Raw genomic sequence first — 22,540 nt, 5'->3', positions numbered from 1 at the left:
GTATGATAAATAATGATTGCGAACAAACAGAGGTATTATGAGGCATGAATCCTTAATTTACCTACACTTTTGGGAATCCTGTTAAATTAAGAGGATGAAAAAAAAATGACTAAATTGTGTGGAAGTAGAGCAGGGATGATGTTTTAATAATGCAATTAACCAATTTATTTTGTTAATTTCTAGTTGCAATGTGGATGATATATACACCTTTAGAAAGGCCTGTTAAAAACATCCAGGTATATCTAATCGTAGAATTGTTAGTGGATATATTGTAAGTGGTTCCTGAGAAAGGACTGTATTGTTGGGGCCCTTTTAAATTTTTTTTTTGCTTTTTTTGATAGTAACTACTTTTTTTGTTTTAACTCTCATGTTAACTTTTTTTTCTTACTCATTAATAGGTAGCATAGATCAGTCAGTATTAAAGGAGTTGCCTCCTGAGCTACTGGCAGAAATTGAATCCACCATGCCACTTTGTGAACGTGTGAAAATGAACAAGCGCAAACGTAGTACGGTTAACGAGAAACCAAAATATGCTGAAATCAGTTCTGATGAAGACAATGACAGTGAAGAAGCTTTTGAATGTAAGTAGTACAACATTCTTTTTCTATTGCTAAAGACTAACATTTTACTTTTACAATTTGTACTATTTTTAGTTAATTATTTTTGAGAAGTTGGCTAGCCTAAAACATATGAAAACAAGTTTGCTGTCCAGACAACTGCTTGGCCAAAAACATTTTCTTCCTTCTAAAAGAATAACTACTTTAGGTCAATTTGTAGCTCAACTTGTACTACTGTTTCCCTGGTACGATGTGGAAAAATGGGAATTAGTTCTGATGGGTTCTCAAATCATCACTTACTAGACTTGAATTAAGGGATCTCAACAGAAGAGAGGAAGTTTATAGTTTAAAATTTTGCTGCGTGATCTGATAGTTTTTGTATGTGCTTGTAACTTAAGGGAATTTGCTACTACTTAAGAGCATAATTAGTTTGTAAGTATGGAGATTTAGTTAGCCAACACTGAAAAGAAACTCGATTAAAGTGAAGTGAATCAATTAAGTCCAAGTAGCATCTTAACTGCTTTACTTATGTAGAGCTACAGCAAAAGTACCTGTTAGTGTTAACCTGAGAAGGCATTTTGCTTGTATGAACATCTTATGGAACTTCTGTAAAACGTGTTTTGTTTCTAAGGCTCCAAAAGAGAAAGATTTGGTTGTCCTGCTTTTTAATGCATTTCAATTTCTCCTCCAAGAAATAAGTAGTGATTATGAACACATACATATAAAAAAAAAAAAAAAAAAAAGTAATCGTGATGCCTCTGATCTTTATCAAAGAAGAATGTCCCTTTTTTTTTTTTTCTTCCCCTTAAAAAATATAATTGAAAAATATTGCCTTGACCATGAATACAAAATCTCCAAGGTAACTTGTAATCAGACCTGACTATGGCAAAGAATTATTTGCTTACTCAGGATACAGTATTTTCTTTTTGCCATATAATATTACCTGCTTATTGTGTTAATTATCTGGAACAGGGAAATAAAAGAAGTGAAGCAAAACTACTTAAGATGGTTGTAGCAGAGAGGATTGTCAGAAATTTCAGTGAGACTTTAATCTAGCTATCAGTCACATTGGCTATTGAAATAGTTAAATATGAAATAATGCTAATTAAGAAAAACTTGGACATTTGTTACATGCTTTAAAGGTACTCATAGTTCATTATATCCAGTCATGAGATCTGGCCATTATTATAAACAGTAGGTGAGGACATAAGATTTAAAAATGAATTATAATATTTCTTAAAGGATACTGTAGAACTGAATAAAAGAGAGGAAAAAATGATCGAGATGATTTAAAAAAAAAAAAAAACTGACGAATACACTGAATATATTTGTATTGTTCCATGTGTCTATTTCAGAATTATTTGTCTAAAATTGAACTCTAACAAAAGGAAGTGATTGCATTTAAGTTTCTCAGTCCATTAAATGATGAAAAATTAAAAAATGGATAAAATCTTTATACAACAAGTGCTCAGGTGTGTTATTGTTTAAATGTCAGAACAAGGAAACAGCATGTTTTTTAACACAGATACTCCTTATCGATGTGTAAAATTCAGTAATATTTGAAAAAAATACTATTAGGTTTACATTTTATGTCAATTTTGTGTACTTTGGGTAAAATCCATAGAGCAATGTCTAATTATGAGTAGTTATACTCATGTTCATCTTAGTTGCCTTGCAGAGTAAATACAAGTGTAATGTATTCTGTTTTGTCATGCAGCACTGATAAAATGGTCAATTTAAATTTCTGATGGAAAGTGATACTGGAAGTAAGTTCTCTTATGGAGAAGTAGCTGGGGTCATGTCACAGAGTTAAAAAGATCAATCTATGCCCATGACAGGGGGGCAACAATAGGCCCCTGCCCTCCCCTACTCCCCGGCCCAACAAAATGGGAAGGAAGGAAAAAATAAAAAAAAAAAAAAAAAGAAAAAAAGAAAAAAAAAAATAAAATAAAAAAAGAAAGCAGCAACAATCTATGGAGGAAAACTTAGTTTACTAACTGTGATATCGGAATACAAGATAAGACAATATAATAAAATTTAACTGAAACGATAGTGAGACTAATAAATAAAATTGAGGGAGAGAGAGAGCCTGAGACACACGCATACCTGAAAAGCTTGGAATGGCTAAGAAAGCATGCTCCAACACCCACTGCCAGGCAGTAACAGACTACCCAACCAGGAAGGACCAGATCCTGTGACTTAAAGGGATAGGTACCTGGACGTGGAGGACTAACACTCAAACTCCCAGTGCCTTGCATGATGTTACGATGTGGAATACTGAAAACCGAAAAATCACAAAACTGTGATATTACACCCCTTATTCTACATCATTACATTGTGCTTTATATACACATAAACAAATAACGACTAAAATACTTTACATACATGTCTATACACATGTACATGGAATTACTGAGCGCACTCCACCAGCATGAAGTTTCCTGGTGGTACGCATTGAACAAGAGCATTTTTATGCATTACCCACGAAGTGGATCCTGGTCCCTGGGCAAAAACTGTACCACGGAGAGGTTTGCCCTTTCCAGAAGCTGGAAGAACCCAAATTGCCTTTCCCGGCATGCTCTTCACATGTACAACAGGGACTTTATCTCCCTCTACGGTATGTAGGGAACTGGATTGGTTAGGACCATCACGATTGACAGATCCTCTGGTATTGACTAACCAGGTGGCTTCTGCCAAATACTTCTCCCAGTGCTTAAATGTTCCGCCACCCAGTGCTTTTAGCATCATTTTTAACAATCCATTGTATCGTTCAATTTTACCAGAGGCTGGTGCATGGTAGGGAATATGGTAAATCCACTCAACGCCATGATCTTTGGCCCAAGTATTTACAAGAGAATTTTTGAAATGAGTCCCATTATGTGACTCAATCCTTTCTGGGGTGCCATGTCGCCACAGGACTTGTTTCTCGAGACCCAGTATGGTGTTTCAGGCGGTAGCATGGGGTACTGCATATGTTTCGAGCCACCCAGTGGTTGCCTCCGCCATAGTAAGCACATAATGCTTACCATTGCGAGATCGTGGCAAGGTGATATAATCAACCTGCCATGCCTCCCCATATTTGTACTTTTGCCATCGCCCTTCCTCCCACAGAGGTTTCATCCTCTTGGCTTGTTTGATGATGGCACATGTTTCGCAGTTATGAATAACCTGTGCAATGGCATCCATAGTTAAGTCCACCCCTCGGTCTCTAGCCCATTTGTATGTTGCATCTCTCCCTTGATGACCTGAGGTCTCATGGGCCCACCGAGCTAGAAATAATTCACCCTTGTTCTGCCAGTCCAGGTCTATTTGAGCCACCTCAATTCTGGCAGCTCGATCTACCTGATGGTTATTTTGCTGTTCTTCAGTAGCCTGACTCTTGGGCACATGAGCATCTACATGGCACACCTTTACAACCATATTCTTTATTCGGGCAGCAATGTCTTTCCACAGTTCAGCAGCCCAAATAGGTTTACCCCTTCTTTGCCAGTTATTTTGCTCCCACTGCTGCAACCACCCCCATAAGGCATTTGCCACCATCCATGAGTCAGTGTAAAGATAGAGCATTGGCCACCTCTCCCGTTCAGCAACATCTAAAGCCAGCTGGACAGCCTTTACCTCTGCAAATTGGCTTGATTCTCCTTTTCTGTCAGTGGCCTCTGCAACTTGTTGTGTGGGACTCCACACAGCAGATTTCCATCTGCGATGCTTCCCCGCAATACGACACGATCCATCTGTGAACAGGGCATATTTCTTTTCATTCTCTGGTAGTTCATTGTATGGTGGGGCTTCTTTAGCACGTGATACCTCTTCTCCTGGTGGTGTTCCAAACTTTTTACCTTCAGGCCAGTCCATGATGACCTCTAGGATTCCTGGACAGCTGAGGTTCCCCATCCGTGCTTGTTGTGTAATCAGTGAAATCCACTTACTCCAAGTGGCATCAGTAGCATGATGGGTGGAGGGAACCTTTCCTTTAAACATTCAGTTCAGCACTGGCAGTCGAGGTGCCAAAAGGAGCTGTGTTTCAGTACCGACTACTTCAGAAGCAGCCCGAACCCCCTCATAAGCGGTTAAGATCTCCTTCTCAGTTGGAGTGTAGCCCTCTTCCGATCCCCTGTAGGCTCCACTCCAGAATCCCAGGGGTTGGCTTCGGATCTCTCCTGAGGCTCTTTGCCACAAACTCCAAGTGGGACCGTTCTCTCCAGCAGCAGTATAGAGGATGTTCTTTATACCCTGTCCCGTCCGTACTGGCCCTAGGGCCACGGCACGGGCTATCTCCTGTTTAATTTGCTCAAAAGCCTGCTGCTGCTCAGGGCCTCATGTAAACTCATTTCTCATTTGCGTCACATAATAAAGGGGGCTTACAATGAGGCTGTAGTTTGGAACATGCATTCTCCAAAAGCCCACTGCACCCAGAAAAGATTGTGTCTCTCTTTTGCTAGTGTGTGGAGACATAGCAGTGATTTTGTCGATCACATCTGTCGGGATGTGACGACGGCCATCTTGCCACTTTATACCTAGGAACTGAATATCCTGGGCAGGTCCTTTCACTTTGCTTCGCTTAATAGCAAAACCAGCACTCAGAAGAATTTGGATTATTCGCTCTCCTTTCGTGAAGAATTCTTCTGCTACATTGCCCCACACAATGATATCATCAATGTACTGCAGGAGCACTGCCCTGTTCCAGTACAGTTTGGATCAACCCATGGCAAATGGTTGGGCTGTGTTTCCACCCCTGGGACAAACGGTTCCAGGTATACTGAACGCCCCTCCATGTGAAAGCAAACTGTGGCTTACATTCTTTGGCCAAAGGAATGGAAAAGGCGGCATTAGCAATGTCAATGGTGGCATACCATTTGGCTGCTCTTGACTCCAGTTCATACTGGAGTTCTAACATGTCCGGCACAGCAGCACTCAGTGGGGGTGTGACTTCATTCAGGCCACGGTAGTCCACCGTCAGCCTCCATTCTCCACTGGCTTTACGCACTGGCCATATGGGGCTGTTAAAAGGCGAGTGAGTTTTGCTGATCACTCCCTGGCTCTCTAGTTGACGAATTAACTTATGAATGGGGAGCAAAGAATCCCTGTTGGTGCGGTTCTGCCGCCTGTGCACCGTTTTTGTAGCAATCGGTACCTGTTGCTCTTTTACTCGCAGCAGCCCCACAACAGATGGATCTTCTGACAGGCCAGGCAAGACAGACAGCTGCTTAATGTTGTCTGTGTCCACAGCAGCTATTCCAAAGGCCCATCGATACCCCTTAGGATCCTTGAAATGCCCCCTTCTGAGATAATCAATACCTAGTATACATGGAGCCCCTGGGCCCCTCACAATAGGATGTTTCTGCCAGCCCTTACCAGTGAGGCTTATCTCAGCCTCCAACACAGTCAATTCTTGAGAGCCCCCGGTCACTCCAGAAATATGGATTGATTCTGTCCCTTCATGACTCGAGGGCATCAGAGTGCACTGTGCACCAGTGTCCACCAGGGCCTTATATTTCAGTGGTTCTGATGTGCCAGGCCATCGAATCCACACAGTCCAATATACTCTATTATCCCTTTCCCCCCCCCGACTGAGGGCAGGGCCCCTCTATTCATTACCTGTGGTAACTGGAGCAACTACACTGATGGTTGATCTGCCTTGTAATTCTTTCACCCGGGCTCGTAGTACAGAAGTAGGTTCACGGTGCCACTTCCTACTGAACATGAGCCAGCAGTGCGCTCTGGCAGCTCGAAAGGCAAATGGGATCCTGGGCTCCATCAGGAGAGGGGTGGTCAGCAGGGACAGGGAGGTGATTGTCCCTCTCTACTCGGCTCTTGTGAGGCCCCATCTGGAGTACTGTGTCCAGGTGTGGAGCCCTCAGTACAAGAAAGACAGTGAGATTTTGGAAAGGGTCCAGAGGAGGGCAACTAAGATGATCAGGGGGCTGGAGCACCTCCCCTATGAGGACAGGCTGAGGGAGTTGGGCTTGTTCAGCCTGGAGAAGAGAAGGCTGCGGGGTGACCTCATTGCAGCCTATCAATACCTGCAGGGAACCTACACCCAGGAGGGGAGTAAACTCTTCAAAAGGGCTGACAACAGCAGGACTAGGGGAAATGGATCGAAGTTGAAGGAGGGAAGATTTAGGTTGGATGTTAGGGGGAAGTTCTATACAAGGAGAGTGGTTAGGCCCTGGAACGGGCTGCCCAGGGAGGTTGTGGATGCCCCGTCCTTGGATGTGTTTAAGGCCAGGTTGGACAGGGTCCTGGGCAACCTGATCTGAATGTGTGTGTTTGGTGGCCCTGCTAGGCAGGGGGGTTGGAACTACATGATCCTTGAGGTCCCTTCCAACCCGGGTGATTCTGTGATTCTGTGTGATTCTGTCTTTTCCATGGTCACATACGTAATACCATAAGACAATTCGTGGTGTATTATTCTTTACTTGAGCCGGAGAGCATCTGCCTCTAACAGCTGAGATTTTTCATGGTGCACGTGAGAAGGAAGGTTCATCGTCTTTAGTTAGGTGGGCTCGCAAAAATTTCATCGTCTCCTTCACCTCCTTCACATCCTTCGCTAGACTCGTGTGATTATCCTGATCTTCATCAAGCGTTTCTGATACTGCTACAGGTTTGTCACGGTTAATCAGTTGAGACACTTGCTCCGTCATTTTTGATATAGCAGCCACGGCAGCATGAATTGGGGACAGCAATTGTTCATAGTTTTGGAGCGTAACAATTAATTCATAAACTAAGGGCATTCTCTGTTGTTCCTGGTATCTGTCACACGCTGACATTAGTGTAGAGGCATATTTCTCTGGCGCTGTTGTCACAATTTTCTGCCATATCTCAGGCGTTGTCCTCACTTTTTCAGGGTCGCGGTTTTGGTGTGGTTGGTTAGGAACAAAGTCAGGGTCATACAACATTTCCACCACACCTATTTCCCTCAAATACTGGATACCCTATTGTATAATCAAGATGTTATAATTACAATATAATCAAGAGAATTAGGCAAAGTAAACAACGATCACAAAAGAGAATTAGTGGAAAAGCTTACCCTTCAGCTGAGCTCACCAGAAAACACCAAGACAGGTGATCTCCAGAAGAGATCCTGCCCCTCTGGTAGCCAGCTCTTAAATAAGTCTAGGAGGGGTGCAGCCTGGCTTCACCCCTTCCGGCAGCACAGTTGAATTGCCTTCACCTGTGCTCCTCTGGCTGACTCATGGCTCACCTCAGGTGATCAATCAGAGGTTCAGGCCGTGACTCAGCAGTTCCCATACACCTATTCAACTGTATCCCATTTCTTCATCGCAATCTTCAAGCCTTTTTTGAAGGGATACTTTTCCTTCACGGCTGTTAACACTCGTTCACAGAGGGAGGCAGCCTCATCCGAACATCGACTAATTCCTCTATCAATAGCTGGATCTCTGGCAATGGCGCCTAGTTGGCGAGCTTCATTACCATCCAGAGACAAGCTATGGGCCCCACTGTCCCAACAGTGAACCAACCAGGAAACAAGAGTTTCATTCGGGCACCGTGTAAACTCCTTTCTTGAACCTTGGATTTCAGTCATCTTTAGAGGCCGGCGAGTAGTAATAGAGACTTCCTCTTCATCACTCTCTTCTGCACGTCTCTTAGTTTTCCCTTTTGCCTTTCGCGATGGTGGTGGTTCTGAGGAGGGCCCCTCGCCTGGATTCTTCCTCCACCTCCTCCTCCTCCTCTTCTCTTATTCGTTCAAGACGCGAAGACACTCGTTTACGTTTCTTGCCCTCCACAGGAGCAACTGGTATTGTTACTGGTGTCTCCTGTGATTGATTAGATTTGACTTGGGGGTTTTCCCCTTTGGCTTGAACCTCAGCTCGGAAACTCTCTCTCTCCAGAATGGTATTATATAGGGCACGGTAAGCACAAGCCAAACCCCAAATAAGTTGTACCTCCTTAGATTTATGTAAGCCACATTGTCCCTGACTCAAATACTGGCTTAGTTTCTCAGGATCCCACAGGTGTTCAAGAGTAAAATCCCATGACACCGTGGGTCCCCATGCTTCTAAAACCTTTCCTAAACCTCTCCATATTCCCTGCCAGTCATCATTCTCTGGTTTTGGAGGAGACTCCTTCCCCTTATTACGAATGCATAGGAATACATTCAGGAAAAGTGATGACATGCACACCAACATGACTATTAATTCAGGATTCAAAAAATGTTTGACAAACCGAGAAGAAAACCTGGAGACTGGTCTGAACGTGGTGTTGTTTGTGAAATTAGCCATTCCATTTGGGATGTAGATGTCAAAGTTCAAATCATACCACATTGCAAATAGGTAAAACATAGGTGTCTCCATCAGTGCCCTTAGATAGTTATATATGAATGCAATTCCAAAACACACAAGTGTGAGATGGATTATTGGCCAGTAGGTTGTGAGTAACACCATTGCTTTTAATCCTTTACCCAGCACCCCCAGGATAAGGAGTGGGTTCATCCGTGGAGCCTGCTAAAAAGGGGTTATTGAATTGAAGCTAACAAGAGGGGGGCAAAAAAAAAGGAAAAAAGGCACTACTCAGACTAAGCAGTGCTCAAAGTTTACAAATATCCCAGAGTACTGGCAGTACGCCTAATCTTTCAAGGTCAGGTTTTCCAGCACAGAAACCTGAACTACTGATAATGCTCCTTAACGAAGCTCTCTAAGAGCAGAGAAAAAAAGAGATTCGTTCTAAAAGCTAAAAAGTATCGTGCCCCACGTTGGGCGCCAAAAATCTGTCACAGAGTTAACTAGATCAATCTATGTCCGTGACAGGGGTGACAGGCCTCTGCCCTCCCCCCCACCCCAGTCCCACAAAAATGGGAAGGAAGGAAGGGAGGAAAAGAACAGCGGCAACAATCTGTGGAGGAAAACTTATTTTACTATAATATTGGAATACAAAATAACACAATATATACAATTTAATTGAAATTGAGATTAATAAATCAGACAAGATAAGAGAGAGACTTCCCGGGACCAATTCAAACCTGAAAAGCTTGGAACGGCTAGGAAAGCACCCTCCAGCACCCACTGCAAGGCAGCAAGAGAGCGCCCCCCCCCACCCGGAAGGGCCAGATCCCGTGACTGCTGTAATGTACAGGGATAGGTACCTGGAATTGGGGCAGTGACACTTTAATAGCCCGTACACTACATGATGTTTTGATGTGGAATACTGAAACCCAAAAACAAAAAAAAACATAGAACCATGACAGGCATGTAGTGACAGGATGAGGGAAAATGGTTTTAAACTGCAAGAGGGTAAATTTGGACTAGGTATTAGGAAGAAATTCTTTACTGTGAGGGTGGTTAGACACTGGAACAGGTTGCCTGCTGAGGTTGTGAATGCCCCCTCTCTGGAAGCATTTGAGGCCAGGCTGGACAGGGCTTTGAGCAACGTGGTCTAGAGGGAGGTGTCCCTACCTGTACTAGGAAGATTGGGACTAGATAATCTTAAAGGTCCCTTCCAATCCAAACCATTCTTTGCTTCTATGATACTTTGTCCTCCTGCATAGCCTCTACATGTTTTACCTTAGCATTTATCACGGAGTTGACTAGATCAATCTATGTCCGTGACAGCATTCTATCCCCTTGAAGATGTACAGGATTATCTGAAAATAAGAGTTTTTTTCTCTTCCCCCCCCCGCCCCAATATCTAATTTCCACCTAATTTGTGTTTCTGTAGAGAACACTTATCCCAGTTTCTTCAACATTTGTTTCTCCTGTGCTTACTGGTCTTGAGTGAAAACTGGTTATAATAACCTTCAGTGATATATAATCACTGTTGAGCCCATAATTGTGCCTCCTTTGCACCAAATTACCTGCAATATATATTTCAAGACAAGTTTCTCAATGTCTTAGCAAAATGGTTAGTCTTTAGGCAGCTAGATTGCTACTTTTCTTTGGAATTTGAGGTGTTAGATGGGCAAAGTGAATGCTGAATTATTACATGGATGGCTATTAATAGTCACAGTTGAGAACTGAAGAAATCTCAGTGTTTTCTCATGAAAGGAAAGAATGACAATTACTTTGATTTGTTCCAGTCACTTTTGTTTAAAAGGACAAGTGCCCTTAACATTCTTATTTTAATTTTTTTTGCTAGTGTCTATGGCATTTTTTTGTCATGGTTTTCATGTAATTGAAGGAAATTACTTGTGAGAATAATGCTATAACAGAATTTTATAAAATGGTTTTAGTGTTCACTTGTTTTATGGAATATTTATATGCTAATGTTTAACTTGTAAATGGATGATTTTGAGTTATTAAATTGAATTTTAATACTTAAAATGAAAATGGATTTCATTTCTAGCTTCTCGAAAAAGATATAAAAAAGATAGAGATGAAGCTTGGGAGTATGAAGAACATGACAGAAGAAGTTCTGGTGACCACAGGAGAAGTGGTCATTATCATGAAGGAAGAAGGACTTCTGGTAGTGGCCGTTACCGTAATCGAAGTCCTGATGACTCTGATATGGATGATTATTCTCCTCCTCCTAGCCTCAGTGAGGGTAACTGATCATTATAAGTATTTCACTTTCTTTCGTAATGCTAAAGGATTTTTAAAGGTTAAGTTGAACACTTCAAAATAAACAGCTTTTCATGCAGTATTTAAAACAAGCATAAAAAAAGTAAATAAGAATTTATTTCCCTTTGAAAAATCATTTGTTTCATTTATTCTCTTAATTAGTGGCTCGAAAAATGAAGAAAAAAGAAAAACAAAAGAAAAGAAAAGCTTATGAACCTAAACTAACACCTGAAGGTAATTTTAGAAGACTTATTTTTTTCACTTTGTATATCCTGTATTCTATATAAAATAATTATATATACTTTTTTTCTTTTTCTCCCCCACCAGAAATGTTGGATTCTTCAACTTTTAAAAGGTTTTCTGCTTCAATAGAGAATATTCTGGAAAATCTGGAAGACTTGGACTTCACAGCTTTCGGTAATATTTCAGAAATTTTCAAAATGCTTCCCCCAATTACAAATACAGGAAACGCACAAAAAATTGCTTCTCAGTATTTTCAGGCTTCTTTCTTTCTGACTGAATTGCCTATGATACTTGCTAGGGTATGTTGTGTTTATATTGCATCTACCTCGAGTAGTGTGAGCCTATACCTTTACAGTCTCACTTGATGCTAGAGAAGGATGACTTATCTTCCTCCTCTCTGCAGAATCTGAACAGGTCATAAGTCAGAAATAATAGTGTACTGGGGTGTGTCTGCTGCATGCAGTCTCTGACTCTGATTATTAAATTCAAGGAGCAGAGTTTTTATGCTCTTATGATCGAGACACTTAATTTGTGTACTCCTTATTCCCAGCAGTGTGCCCTTGTGGCCAAGAAGGCCAATGGCATTCTGGGATGCATTAAAAAGAGCGTGGCCAGCAGGTCGAGGGAGGTGATCCTCCCCCTCTACTCTGCCCTGGTAAGGCCTCATCTGGAGTACTGCGTCCAGTTCTGGGCTCCCCAGTACAAAAAAGACAGGGATCTCTTGGAAAGAGTCCAGCGGAGGGCCACGAAGATGGTGAAGGGACTGGAGCATCTCCCCTATGAAGAAAGGCTGAGTGAACTGGGTCTGTTCAGCCTTGAGAAAAGAAGACTGAGAGGGGAGCTGATCCAGGTCTATAAATATCTAAGGTGTAGGGGGCAGAATGGTGAAGCCAGACTCTTTTCAGTGGTGAGTGGAGACAGGACAAGGGGAAACAGCCGGAAACTGCAGCATAGGAAGTTCCGCACAAATGTGCGCAAGAACTTCTTTACAGTGAGGTGACGGAGCACTGGAACAGGCTGCCCAGGGAGGTGGTGGAGTCTCCTTCTCTGGAGATGTTCAAGACCTGCCTGGACGCCTACCTGTGCGACCTGCTGTAGGGAACCTGCTTTGGCAGGGGGGTTGGACACGATGATCTCTGGAGGTCCCTTCCAACCCCTACAATTCTGTGATTCTGTGAAATTGCTTTCCTTACGCCTAGTTTGCAGATGTAATTTTGAAGGTACTCCATGGAGGACCACATCCCTGTATGTAGAGGTACATCAGATTTATTCAGCCATACCATACGGCAGGCTGCCATTAACCATTCTATTATAGAATGGTTTTCATCAAGATATTGATCACCCACATATAACCTCAGCCAGAGAGCAGGATGGACAGTCATGGTGGCCAACTTGGCTATTTCTGGGCCATTCACCAAGACACTTTCTGCCCCAGAATCCCACAGTCTTAATAACCAAGCCTGCACTCTTTCTCTAGGCTTGTGCTGAAATTGCTGTACTAAATCCATCAATTCTGTTGCCATGTATGGCCGGGCCGTTACATGTAAATGAGTCTGGGCAGGGGGCCACTGTGATTCTGTGTGATTCTGTGATTCCTTTCACCACCAAATCAGCCAGACTAGCATTTGTCGAAGTAATTCAGGTTGACTACGTTCCTGAGCTCTGCATCCCTAAACCTCTAGGTGGGGACCGGAGCGACAAATCCCCTCCCGCTGTGAGGACAGAGCAGGTCCGAGACCGCCTCATGAGACTGAATGTGTATAAGTCTATGGGGCCGGATGGCGTGCATCCCAGGGTTCTGAAGGAGCTGGCTGAGGTGGTTACCGAGCCACTCTCCATCATTTTTGAAAAGTCGTGGCTGTCAGGTGAGGTCCCAGATGACTGGAGGAAGGGTCACATCACTCCCATTTACCAGAAAGGGAGCAAGGAGGACCACGGGAACTACAGGCCGATGAGTCTCACCTCTGTGCCTCGAAAGATCATGGAACAGATCATCCTGGATGACATGCTCGACCACATGAGGGATGGGCATGTCATCCATGACAGTCAGCACAGCTTCATCAGAGGAAGGTCAAGCTTGACCAATCTGGTGGCCTTCTATGATGGAGTGATGGCATTGGTGGATAAGGGAAAGGCGACCAATGTCATTTACCTGGACTTGAGCAAGGCCTTTGACATGGTCCCCCACCACATCCTTATCTCCAAATTGGAGGGATGTGGATTTGATGGGTGGACCACCCGATGGATAAGAAACTGGTTGAAAGGCTGCAGACAGAGGGTAGTCATCAATGGCTCTGTGTCCAGGTGGAGGCTGGTAATGAGCGGCATCTCCCAGGGGTCTGCCTTGGGACCGGTGCTCTTCAACATCTTTATCAATGACATCGATGTAGGAATCAAGTGCACTCTCAGCAAGTTCGCTGATGACACCAAGCTGAGCAGTGTGGTCGACACAGTTGAAGGAAGGGATGCCATTCAGAGGGACCTCGAGAGGCTAGAAAGGTGGGCCCGGGTGAACCTGATGAGGTTCAACACGGGAAAGTGCAAAGTTTTGCACTTGGGCCGGAGGAATCCCAGGCATATATACAGACTGGAAGGAGCAGTCCTTGAGAGCAGCCCTGTGGAGAAGGACCTGGGGGTCTTGATAGATGAAAATACTGTGTCCAGTTTTGGGCCCCTCACTGCAAGAAAGATATTGAGGCCCTGGAACGTGTTCAAAGGAGGGCAACAAAGCTGGTGAGGGGTCTGGAACACAGGCCATATGAGGAGAGGCTGGGGGAGCTGGGAATGTTCAGCCTGGAGAAGAGGAGGCTCAGGGGGGGCCTCATTGCTCTCTATAACTTCCTGAAGGGAGGCTGTAGTGAGCTGGGGGTCGGCCTCTTCTCTCGTGTCATTAGTGATAGGACCAGAGGGAATGGCTTCAAGCTACGGCAGGGGAGATTCAGGCTGGACATGAGGAAGTATTACTTTTCAGAAAGGGTGGTCAGGCACTGGAATGGACTGCCCAGGGAGGTGGAGGAGTCCCCGACCCTGGGGGTGTTCAAGGAACGTTTGGATTTTGTGTTGAGGGACATGGTTTAGTGGGAGCTATTGGGAATAGGCGAACGGTTGGACTGGATGATCTCTTAAGTCTTTTCCAACCTTGGTGATTCTATGATTCTATGAAAAACTTAATATGAGCCAACAGTGTGCTCTTGCAGCTCGGAGGGCAAACGGTATCCTGGGGTCCATCAAAAGAGGGGTGGCCAGCAGGGACAGGGAGGTGATTGTCCCCCTCTACTCTGCTCTTGTGAGGCCCCATCTGGAATACTGTGTCCAAGTGTGGAGCCCGCAGTACAAAAAAAACAGGGAGCTGTTGGAGAGGGTCCAGAGGAGAGCCACTAGGATGATCAGGGGACTGGAGCACCTCCCCTATGAGGACAGGCTGAGGGAGCTGGGCTTGTTCAGCCTGGAGAAAAGAAGGCTGCAGGGTGACCTCATTGCAGCCTTCAGTACCTAAAGGGAGCCTACAGAGGGGTGGGGAATCAATTCTTCGAAAGGGCTGATATGCATAGGATGAGGGGAAATGATTTTAAGCTGAGGGAGGGCAGATTTAGGTCAGACATCAGGGGGAAATTTTTCACCCAGAGAGTGGTGAGGTACTGGAACAGGCTGCCCAGAGAGGTTGTGGATGCCTTGTCCTTGGAGGTGTTCAAGGCCAGGTTGAATGGGGCCCTGGTTTAGCATTAGGGAGGTTGTAGTGAGCTGGGGGTCGGCCTCTTCTCTCGTGTCATTAGTGATAGGACCAGGGGGAATGGCTTCAAGCTACGGCAGGGGAGATTCAGGCTGGACATGAGGAAGTATTACTTTTCAGAAAGGGTGGTCAGGCACTGGAACGGATGCCCAGGGAGGTGGTGGAGTCACCGACCCTGGGGGTGTTCAAGGAAAGACTGGATGTTGTGTTGAGGGACATGGTTTAGTAGGAGCTATTGGGAATAGGTGAACGGTTGGACTGGGTGATCTTTTAGGTCTTTTCCAACCTTGGTGATTCTATGATTCTATGATTAAACGTGAAGGTTGGTGGCCCTGCATGTGGCAGGGGGGTAGGAGATTCATGACCCTTGAGGTCCCTTCCAACCCTGGCCATTCTGTGACCAAGATGACTTTCAATTGAAACAGTTAACAGAACATTTGTATCTTTTTTCTTACCATCTTGGTCATGGTATTAGAACCTAGAACCAGGGAAGGAACATAGTAAACAAAGCACTATTGTTTTTAAATCATGGCTACACTCTTGAATTTAAAAGTGAAACACTGTAATCATTGGTTCTTTCTGCGTCTAGTAATGCCATGGGTTTTTAGTTTTTGTTGGTTTTTTTTGTGTGTGATTAGAACATAGTTTATTCTAGGACATCACATGTGTTTTTCATCTATTATTCTGCCCCAGATTTGAACTTGAAAATTAGAACTACAGTAAGTTAAGATTTGTTTTACTGAAATAAGAGTGGTATTGCAGAAGCTAGAACAAATAGGTTTTCTAACTTAAAAATTGTCATAGTTCAGCCTGGCTTGGCTTAGTTCTATAACAAAAGGGGAAAAAGAAGGGACCCGTGGACTCGGGCCCAGGGAAAAAGGGGGAGGGAGGGGGAAAAAGATAGGGAGATGGGCCTAGATGAGCTCATTGCTGTTTTCCTAAGGGGAAAAAAAAAAAAACACAAACCTTAGTTTACTAAATATAATAGCAAAATATAAGATAACACAATATGATTGGAACTGAAGCTAATAAATCAAATAAAATGAGAGAGTTTCTGAAACCAAAGTCCTTACTCTAATGTTGTAGGCAAGAATACCAGGGAGCACAGAGAGCAAAGAAGCACTCATGACTCCTAGTCAGTTTTTATCTTTCCCTCCAAAAGGAAAACAAAAATGAAGTCTTCTAGGAGTTGTAGTTTATTCTTCTCTTGAGACCAAGAGACCAGGAATATCAACAATACATGCACTGCAGCACTAACTCATCAACTCCTAGTACACTACATGATGTTATGATGTGGAATAATGATAACAAAAATCATAGGACCATGACAAAACTATTACCAGTTCATGACTTTCACACATGGAGACCTGATGTTAGACTGTGATATTTCAGAGCATGTGATCAGTCTTTTTGAGCAAGTATAATTGTTTTTAACACCCAGAAATCATTATCAGTCTTTATTACATGCTCGGAAAAATCAGTTTTTTTGACAGGTTTAATTGTAATTACTTTTTCATGTTGGCTATAAACACTTGTTTCTTTGAGTTCTTATTAGAAATATGATTGTGGATTTTTTTTTTTTTTTTATTGTTTAAGGTGATAATGATGAGATTCCACAAGAATTGCTACTGGGAAAACATCAACTAAGTGAGTTGGGTAGTGAATCTGCAAAAATCAAGGCAATGGGCATTATGGACAAGGTACATCTTCATAATCTTCTTTTTGAACACTTAATTTCATTACACACACAGAAAATATGTTTCCCGTAATAATATTCCACCCTCTTCAGTTGTGCACGTGACATACTGTGAACAGCTATCCTTTTGTTGAACTTAATTCAAGTGCTTTAAGAGTTACTGCAACTTAACTGTTACTGTTTCTGATGCTGAGATACTTTTGAATAGCTTTCCCATGGCAGCAGACTGAGCAGTATGTACCAATATGTAACACACATGCTTGAGCAGTAAAATCTAAAATAATCTACTTTCAGAAAAACACATGAATCTATAGTCTTTGCTCCTTGCAGCTAGTGTTGAGCAACCACAGTAAAACACAACTTGACAAAATAAAAAAAATGCACTCTAATATAAATTGTTAGTACATTGTAAGTAAATCAAGTCTGTTCAGTATTGTATTGAACTGTTTATTTTGCTTCTCCCTCCCAAAAACCCTTTCGGACTTAAAAATAATAACAGTGTCTCAGGTGAAAAATCTCATTTTTTGTAGACTGTGTCATGATTTCTTTGCCATAGCCTACTTGATTTCAGTTAAAGAATATTTTCCACACTAGTGCAAACTATTGGTATCGTACCTCCAGAAACAATGTTGGAACAGATCCTCCTGGATGACATGCTTGATCACATGAGGAATGAGCGTGTGATCCGAGACAGCCAGCACAGCTTCACCAGGGGAAGGTCACGCTTGACCAATCTAGTGGCCTTCTATGATGGAGTGATAGCATTGGTGGACAAGGGAAAGGCGACCAATGTCATTTACCTGGACTTGAGCAAGGCCTTTGACATGGTCCCCCACCACATCCTTATCTCCAAATTGAAGGAACGTGGGTTTGATGGGTGGACCACTTGATGGATAAGAAACTGGTTGAAAGGCTGCAGACAGAGGGTGGTCATCAATGGCTCTATGTCCAGGTGGAGGCTGGTAACGAGCGGCATCTCCCAGGGGTCTGCCTTGGGACCAGTGCTCTTTAACATCTTTATCAGTGACCACAATAAGGAATCAAGTGCACCCTCAGCAAGTTTGCTGACTACACCAAGCTGAGTGGTGCGGTTGACACGGTAGAAGGAAGGGATGCCATTCAGAGGGACCTCCACAGGCTGGGTGAACCTGATGAGGTTCAACACGGGAAAGTGCAAAGTTTTGCACTTGGGCCGGAGGAATCCCAGGCATATATACAGACTGGAAGGAGCAGTCCTTGAGAGCAGCCCTGTGGAGAAGGACCTGGGGGGGTCTTGATAGATAAATAACATGAGCCAGCAGTGCACCCTTGCAACTCGGAAAGCAAACGAGATTCTGGGCTCCATCAGAAGAAGGGTGGCCAGCAGGGACAGGGAGGTGACTGTCTCCCTCTACTCTGCTCTTGTGAGGCCACATCTGCAGTATCGTGTCCAAGTGTGGGGCCCCCAGTACAAGAAAGACAGAGAGCTGTTGGAGAGGGTCCAGAGGAGGGCCACAAAGATGATCAAGGAAATGGAGCACCTCTCCTACGAAGACAGGCTGGGGGAGCTGGGCTTGTTCAGCCTGGAGAAAAGAATCACAGAATCACAAGGTTGGAAACGACCTGCAAGATCATCTAGTCCAACCACCCTCCCTTTCCTATTAATACCACAAGCTACCATATCTCGTAGCTCCTCATCCAGGCGCCTCTTGAACACTGCCAGGGACGGCAACTCCACCACCTCCCTGGGCAGACCATTCCAGTGCCTGACCACCCTCTGAGAGAAAAAGTTTCTCCTAATGTCCAACCTAAATCTCCTCTGGTATAACTTCTGGCCGTCCCAGCTCCCTCAGCCACTCCTCATCAGACTTGTGCTCCAGACCCCTCACCAATTTCATTGCCCTTCTCTGGACACATTCCAGGGCCTCAATGTCTTTCTTGTAGTGAGGGGCCCAAAGAAGGCTGCAGGGGGACCTCATTGCAGTCTTTCAATACCTAAAGGGAGCCTACGAACAGGAGGGGAGTCAACTCTTTGAAAGGGTTGATGACAGCAGGACAAGGGGAAATGTTTTTAAGTTGAGGGAGGGGAGATTCAGGTTGGATATTGGGGGAAGTTCTTTACAGAGAGACTGGTGAGGTGCTAGAACAGCTGCCCAGAGAGGTTGTAGATGCCCTGTCCATCCCTGGAGGTGTTCAAGGCCAGGTTGGATAGGGCCCTGAGCAGCCTGATCTAGTACTAAATGGGGAGGTTGGTGGCCTTGCATGTGGCAGGGGGTTGGAGATTGATGATCCTTGAGGTCCCTTCCAACCCTGGCCATTCTGTGATTCTATGAATGTTCATCCTTTTCTTATTGTAAGGATAAAAGACAGTTGATGCAGTTGTCTTTAACCACTTTCAGATCACCCAAGAAAGACAGAGATCATAATTCAGTAATAAAGAAGAAATAGCTTACTGATGCTTACAATAGCTTTCTGAGGATCCAGGCTCTCTGAAACTTTTTAAGGAGTCTGTTTTAAAGTACAGATCCTCCTCTTGTGGCTGCCAGCCCTTAAATGAGATCACAGAATCTTAGAATCACAAGGTTGGAAACAACCTACAAGATCATCTAGTCCAATCGTCTCCTCATCACCAGTGCCACCACTGGCACTAAACCATATCACGCAGCATGTCATCCAGACGCCTATTCAACACTGCCAGGGACAGCGACTCCACCACCTCTGTGGGCAGGCCATTCCAGTGCCTGACCACTCTCTGAGAGAAGTTCTTCCTTACGTCTAATCTAAACCTTCTCTGATACAACTTGCAGCCATTACCCCGTGTCTTGCTCATTGCCTGGGAGAAGAGGCCAAATCCCTCTTCACCACAACCTCCCTTCAGGAGGTTGTAGAGTGCAATGAGGTCTCCCCTGAGCCTCCTCTTCTCCAGACTGAACAATCCCAGCTCCCTCAGCCGCTCCTCATAAGACTTGTGCTCCAGACCCCTCACCAGTTTCATTGCCCTTCTCTGGACACGCTCCAGGACCTCAACATCTTTCCTGTAGTGAAAAGCCCAAAACTGAACACAGTACTCGAGGTGCGGCCTCACCAGTGCTGAGTACAGGGAGATGATCACACCTCCCTGCTCCCGCTGGCCACACTATTTCTAATGCAGGCCAGGATGCCATTGGCCCTCTTGGCCACCTGGGCACACTGTTGGTTGATGCTCAGCTGAACATGAGCCAACACCCCCAGGTCCTTGTCTTCTTCACAGTCATCCAGCTACTCATCCCCAAGCCTATAACGCTGCATGGGGTTGTTGTGGCCAAAGTGCAGGACCCGACACTTGGCTTTGTTGAACCTCATCCCATTCACCTCAGCCCAGTGGTCCAGCCTGTCTAAATCCCTCTGAAGGGCCTCCCTACCCTCAGGCAGTTCAACACCACCTCCCAGCTTGGTGTCATCTGCAAACTTACTGAGGGTGCACTCAATCCCCTCATTTAGGTCATCAATAAAGATATTAAACAAGATCGGCCCCAGTACCGACTCCTGGGGGACACCACTTGAAACTGGTCGCCAGCTGGACTTCACTCCATTCACCATGACCTGCTGGGCACAGCCCTGTAGCCAGTTCCTTACCCAAACAAGTGTATATCTGTTCAGACCACGGGCAGCCAGTTTCCCCAGAAGAAGCCTGTGAGGGACCGTGTCAAAGGCTTTGCTGAAATCTAGGAAGACTACATCAACAGCCCTTCCCTCATCTACCAGTCTGGTCACCCAGTCATAGAAGGAGATGAGGTTGGTCAAGCACGACCTGCCTTTCACGAACCCGTGCTGGCTGGGCCTGATCCCCTGGACACTGCGTACATACTGTGCAATCTCATCCAAGATGATTTGCTCCATAACCTTCCCTGGTACTGAGGTCAGGCTAACAGGCCTATAGTTCCCCGGATTCTCCTTATGGCCCTTCTTGAAGATGGGAGTCACCATCAGCAAGCCTCCAATCCTCTGGGACCTCACCATTTAACCAGGAGCGTTGATAGACGGCCGAGAGGGGCTCAGCAATCACCCCCGCCAGCTCCCTCAGCACCCAAGGGTGCAGCCCATCCAGTCCCATGGACTTGTGACAGTCCAGACGGAGGAGGAGCTCTCTGACTGTCTCCACCAGAATTGCATGTTCTGTGCAGTGTCCCAGACATCCAGATCGGGGCATAAAAAGCCCAGAGGATAACTGATCTGGCTGTTACAGGCAGATGTAAAGAAGGCATTGACGACCTCAGCAACCACATTCCCTGATGCATCAAGTAGATGATGAGAATTATCTTTGGTTCTTCTTTTACCGTTGATATATTTATAAAAGGATTTTTTATTGTCTTTTACTGCAGAGGCCAACCTGAGCTCAAGTTGGGCTTTCACCTTCCTAACTTCCTCCCTGCATACCTTAGCTACTTCTTTGTAATCTCCCCAAGCAGCCTGTCCCTTCTTCCAGAGGATGTAGACTCTCTTTTTCTCCTTGAGTCTCAACAGTAACTCCCGGCTCATCCACACCGGTCATCTTCCCCTACAGCTCGCCTTACGGCACACAGGGACAGCCTGTTCTTGTGCCTTTAAGATATCAGCCTTGAGGAGCATCCAGGCTTCCTGGGCCCTTTTACCCTTGAGAAGCGACTCCCAAAGGACCCACACTACAAGCTCCCTGAACAGATCAAAGTCTGCCCTCTGGAAGTTCAAGAAGGTAGTTCTGCTGGCCACTCTTTTGACATCCTCAAGAACGGAGAATTCTAGAATTCTGTGGTCACTCTGCCCAAGACGGTCCCCAACCTTCACTTCTCCCACCAGTCCTTCTCTGTTAGCAGAGCTCTGGTAGGCTCTCCCACCAGTTGCGTAAGGAAGCCATCTTCCACACAGTCTAGAAACCACCTGGGCTGCTTCTTCTGCACTATATTTCCAACATATATCAGGGAAGTTGAAGTCTCCCATCAGAACAAGTGCTGGCGATCGCGTGACTTCTGCGAGCTGCTCATAGAATGCCTCATCCAACTCTTTGTCCTGATTAGGAGGTCCATAACAGACCCCCACCAAGACACCGCCCCTACAGGCCTTCCCCCTAATCCTTACCCATAGACACTTCACTGTGTCATTCCCAACCCCAAGCTCTTCTACCTCAAAACAGTCTTTAATATAAAGGGCCACACCACCACCCTTCTTTCCTTGTCTATCCCTTCTGAAGAGCTTGTAGCCATCTATCTCAGCACTCCAGTCATGGGAGTGGCCCCACCACGTTTCACAAATAGCAACAAGGTCATAATTAGCCTGACTCACAATCATTTCCAACTCTTCTGCTTGAGCTTGTTGCTCATGCTGCATGCATTGGTACAGACACATTTCAGACGAGTCATCTGCCTCATCTCCTGCTGGAGCATCTTTCCCCTAGGCTCATCTCTTGAGAGGCCCGTTTTGCCCCCTTCCCCCTTCATAGCTAGTTTAAAGCTCTTTCCATAAGCCCCGCTAGTTCCTGCGCCAGTATTCGCTGCCCCTGTCACAGAGTTGACTAGATCAATCTATGTCTGTGACAGGGGCGACAGGCCTCTGCCCCCCCCCCCCCCCCACCCCAGTCCCACAAAAAATGGGAAGGAAGGAAGGGAGGAAAAAAAAGCAGCAGCAACAATGTATGGAGGAAAACTTATTTTACTTCAATATTGGAATACAAAATAACACAATATATACAATTTAGTTGAAATTGAGATTAATAAATCAGACGAGATGAGAGAGAGAGAGTTCCCGGGACCGATTCAAACCTGAAAAGCTTGGAACGGCTAGGAAAGCACCCTCCAGCACCCACTGC

At 44.9% G+C, this 22,540-nt stretch overlaps 1 protein-coding gene across 1 annotated transcript in view; it reads left to right on the top strand.

Annotated features, from left to right (window-relative positions):
• The window catches only part of LOC122170071 (nipped-B-like protein), a 55,249-nt gene that overhangs the window by 5,091 nt on the left and 27,618 nt on the right, over positions 1-22,540 (top strand). Inside the window, exons 2-6 of the mRNA XM_042836684.1 lie at positions 399-581; positions 10,857-11,054; positions 11,234-11,305; positions 11,399-11,488; positions 16,641-16,744. Coding sequence (XP_042692618.1) covers positions 399-581; positions 10,857-11,054; positions 11,234-11,305; positions 11,399-11,488; positions 16,641-16,744 — 647 coding nt within the window. The remainder of the gene's footprint in view (positions 1-398; positions 582-10,856; positions 11,055-11,233; positions 11,306-11,398; positions 11,489-16,640; positions 16,745-22,540) is intronic.

Source organism: Centrocercus urophasianus, unplaced genomic scaffold (assembly GCF_019232065.1).
Source record: "Centrocercus urophasianus isolate 14NV4802_14NV808 unplaced genomic scaffold, USGS_Curo_1.0 seq_622, whole genome shotgun sequence".
NCBI lineage: Eukaryota > Metazoa > Chordata > Aves > Galliformes > Phasianidae > Centrocercus > Centrocercus urophasianus.
The sequence above is the reverse complement of the archived record's forward strand: the minus strand, read 5'-3'. Positions and strand labels throughout refer to the sequence as shown.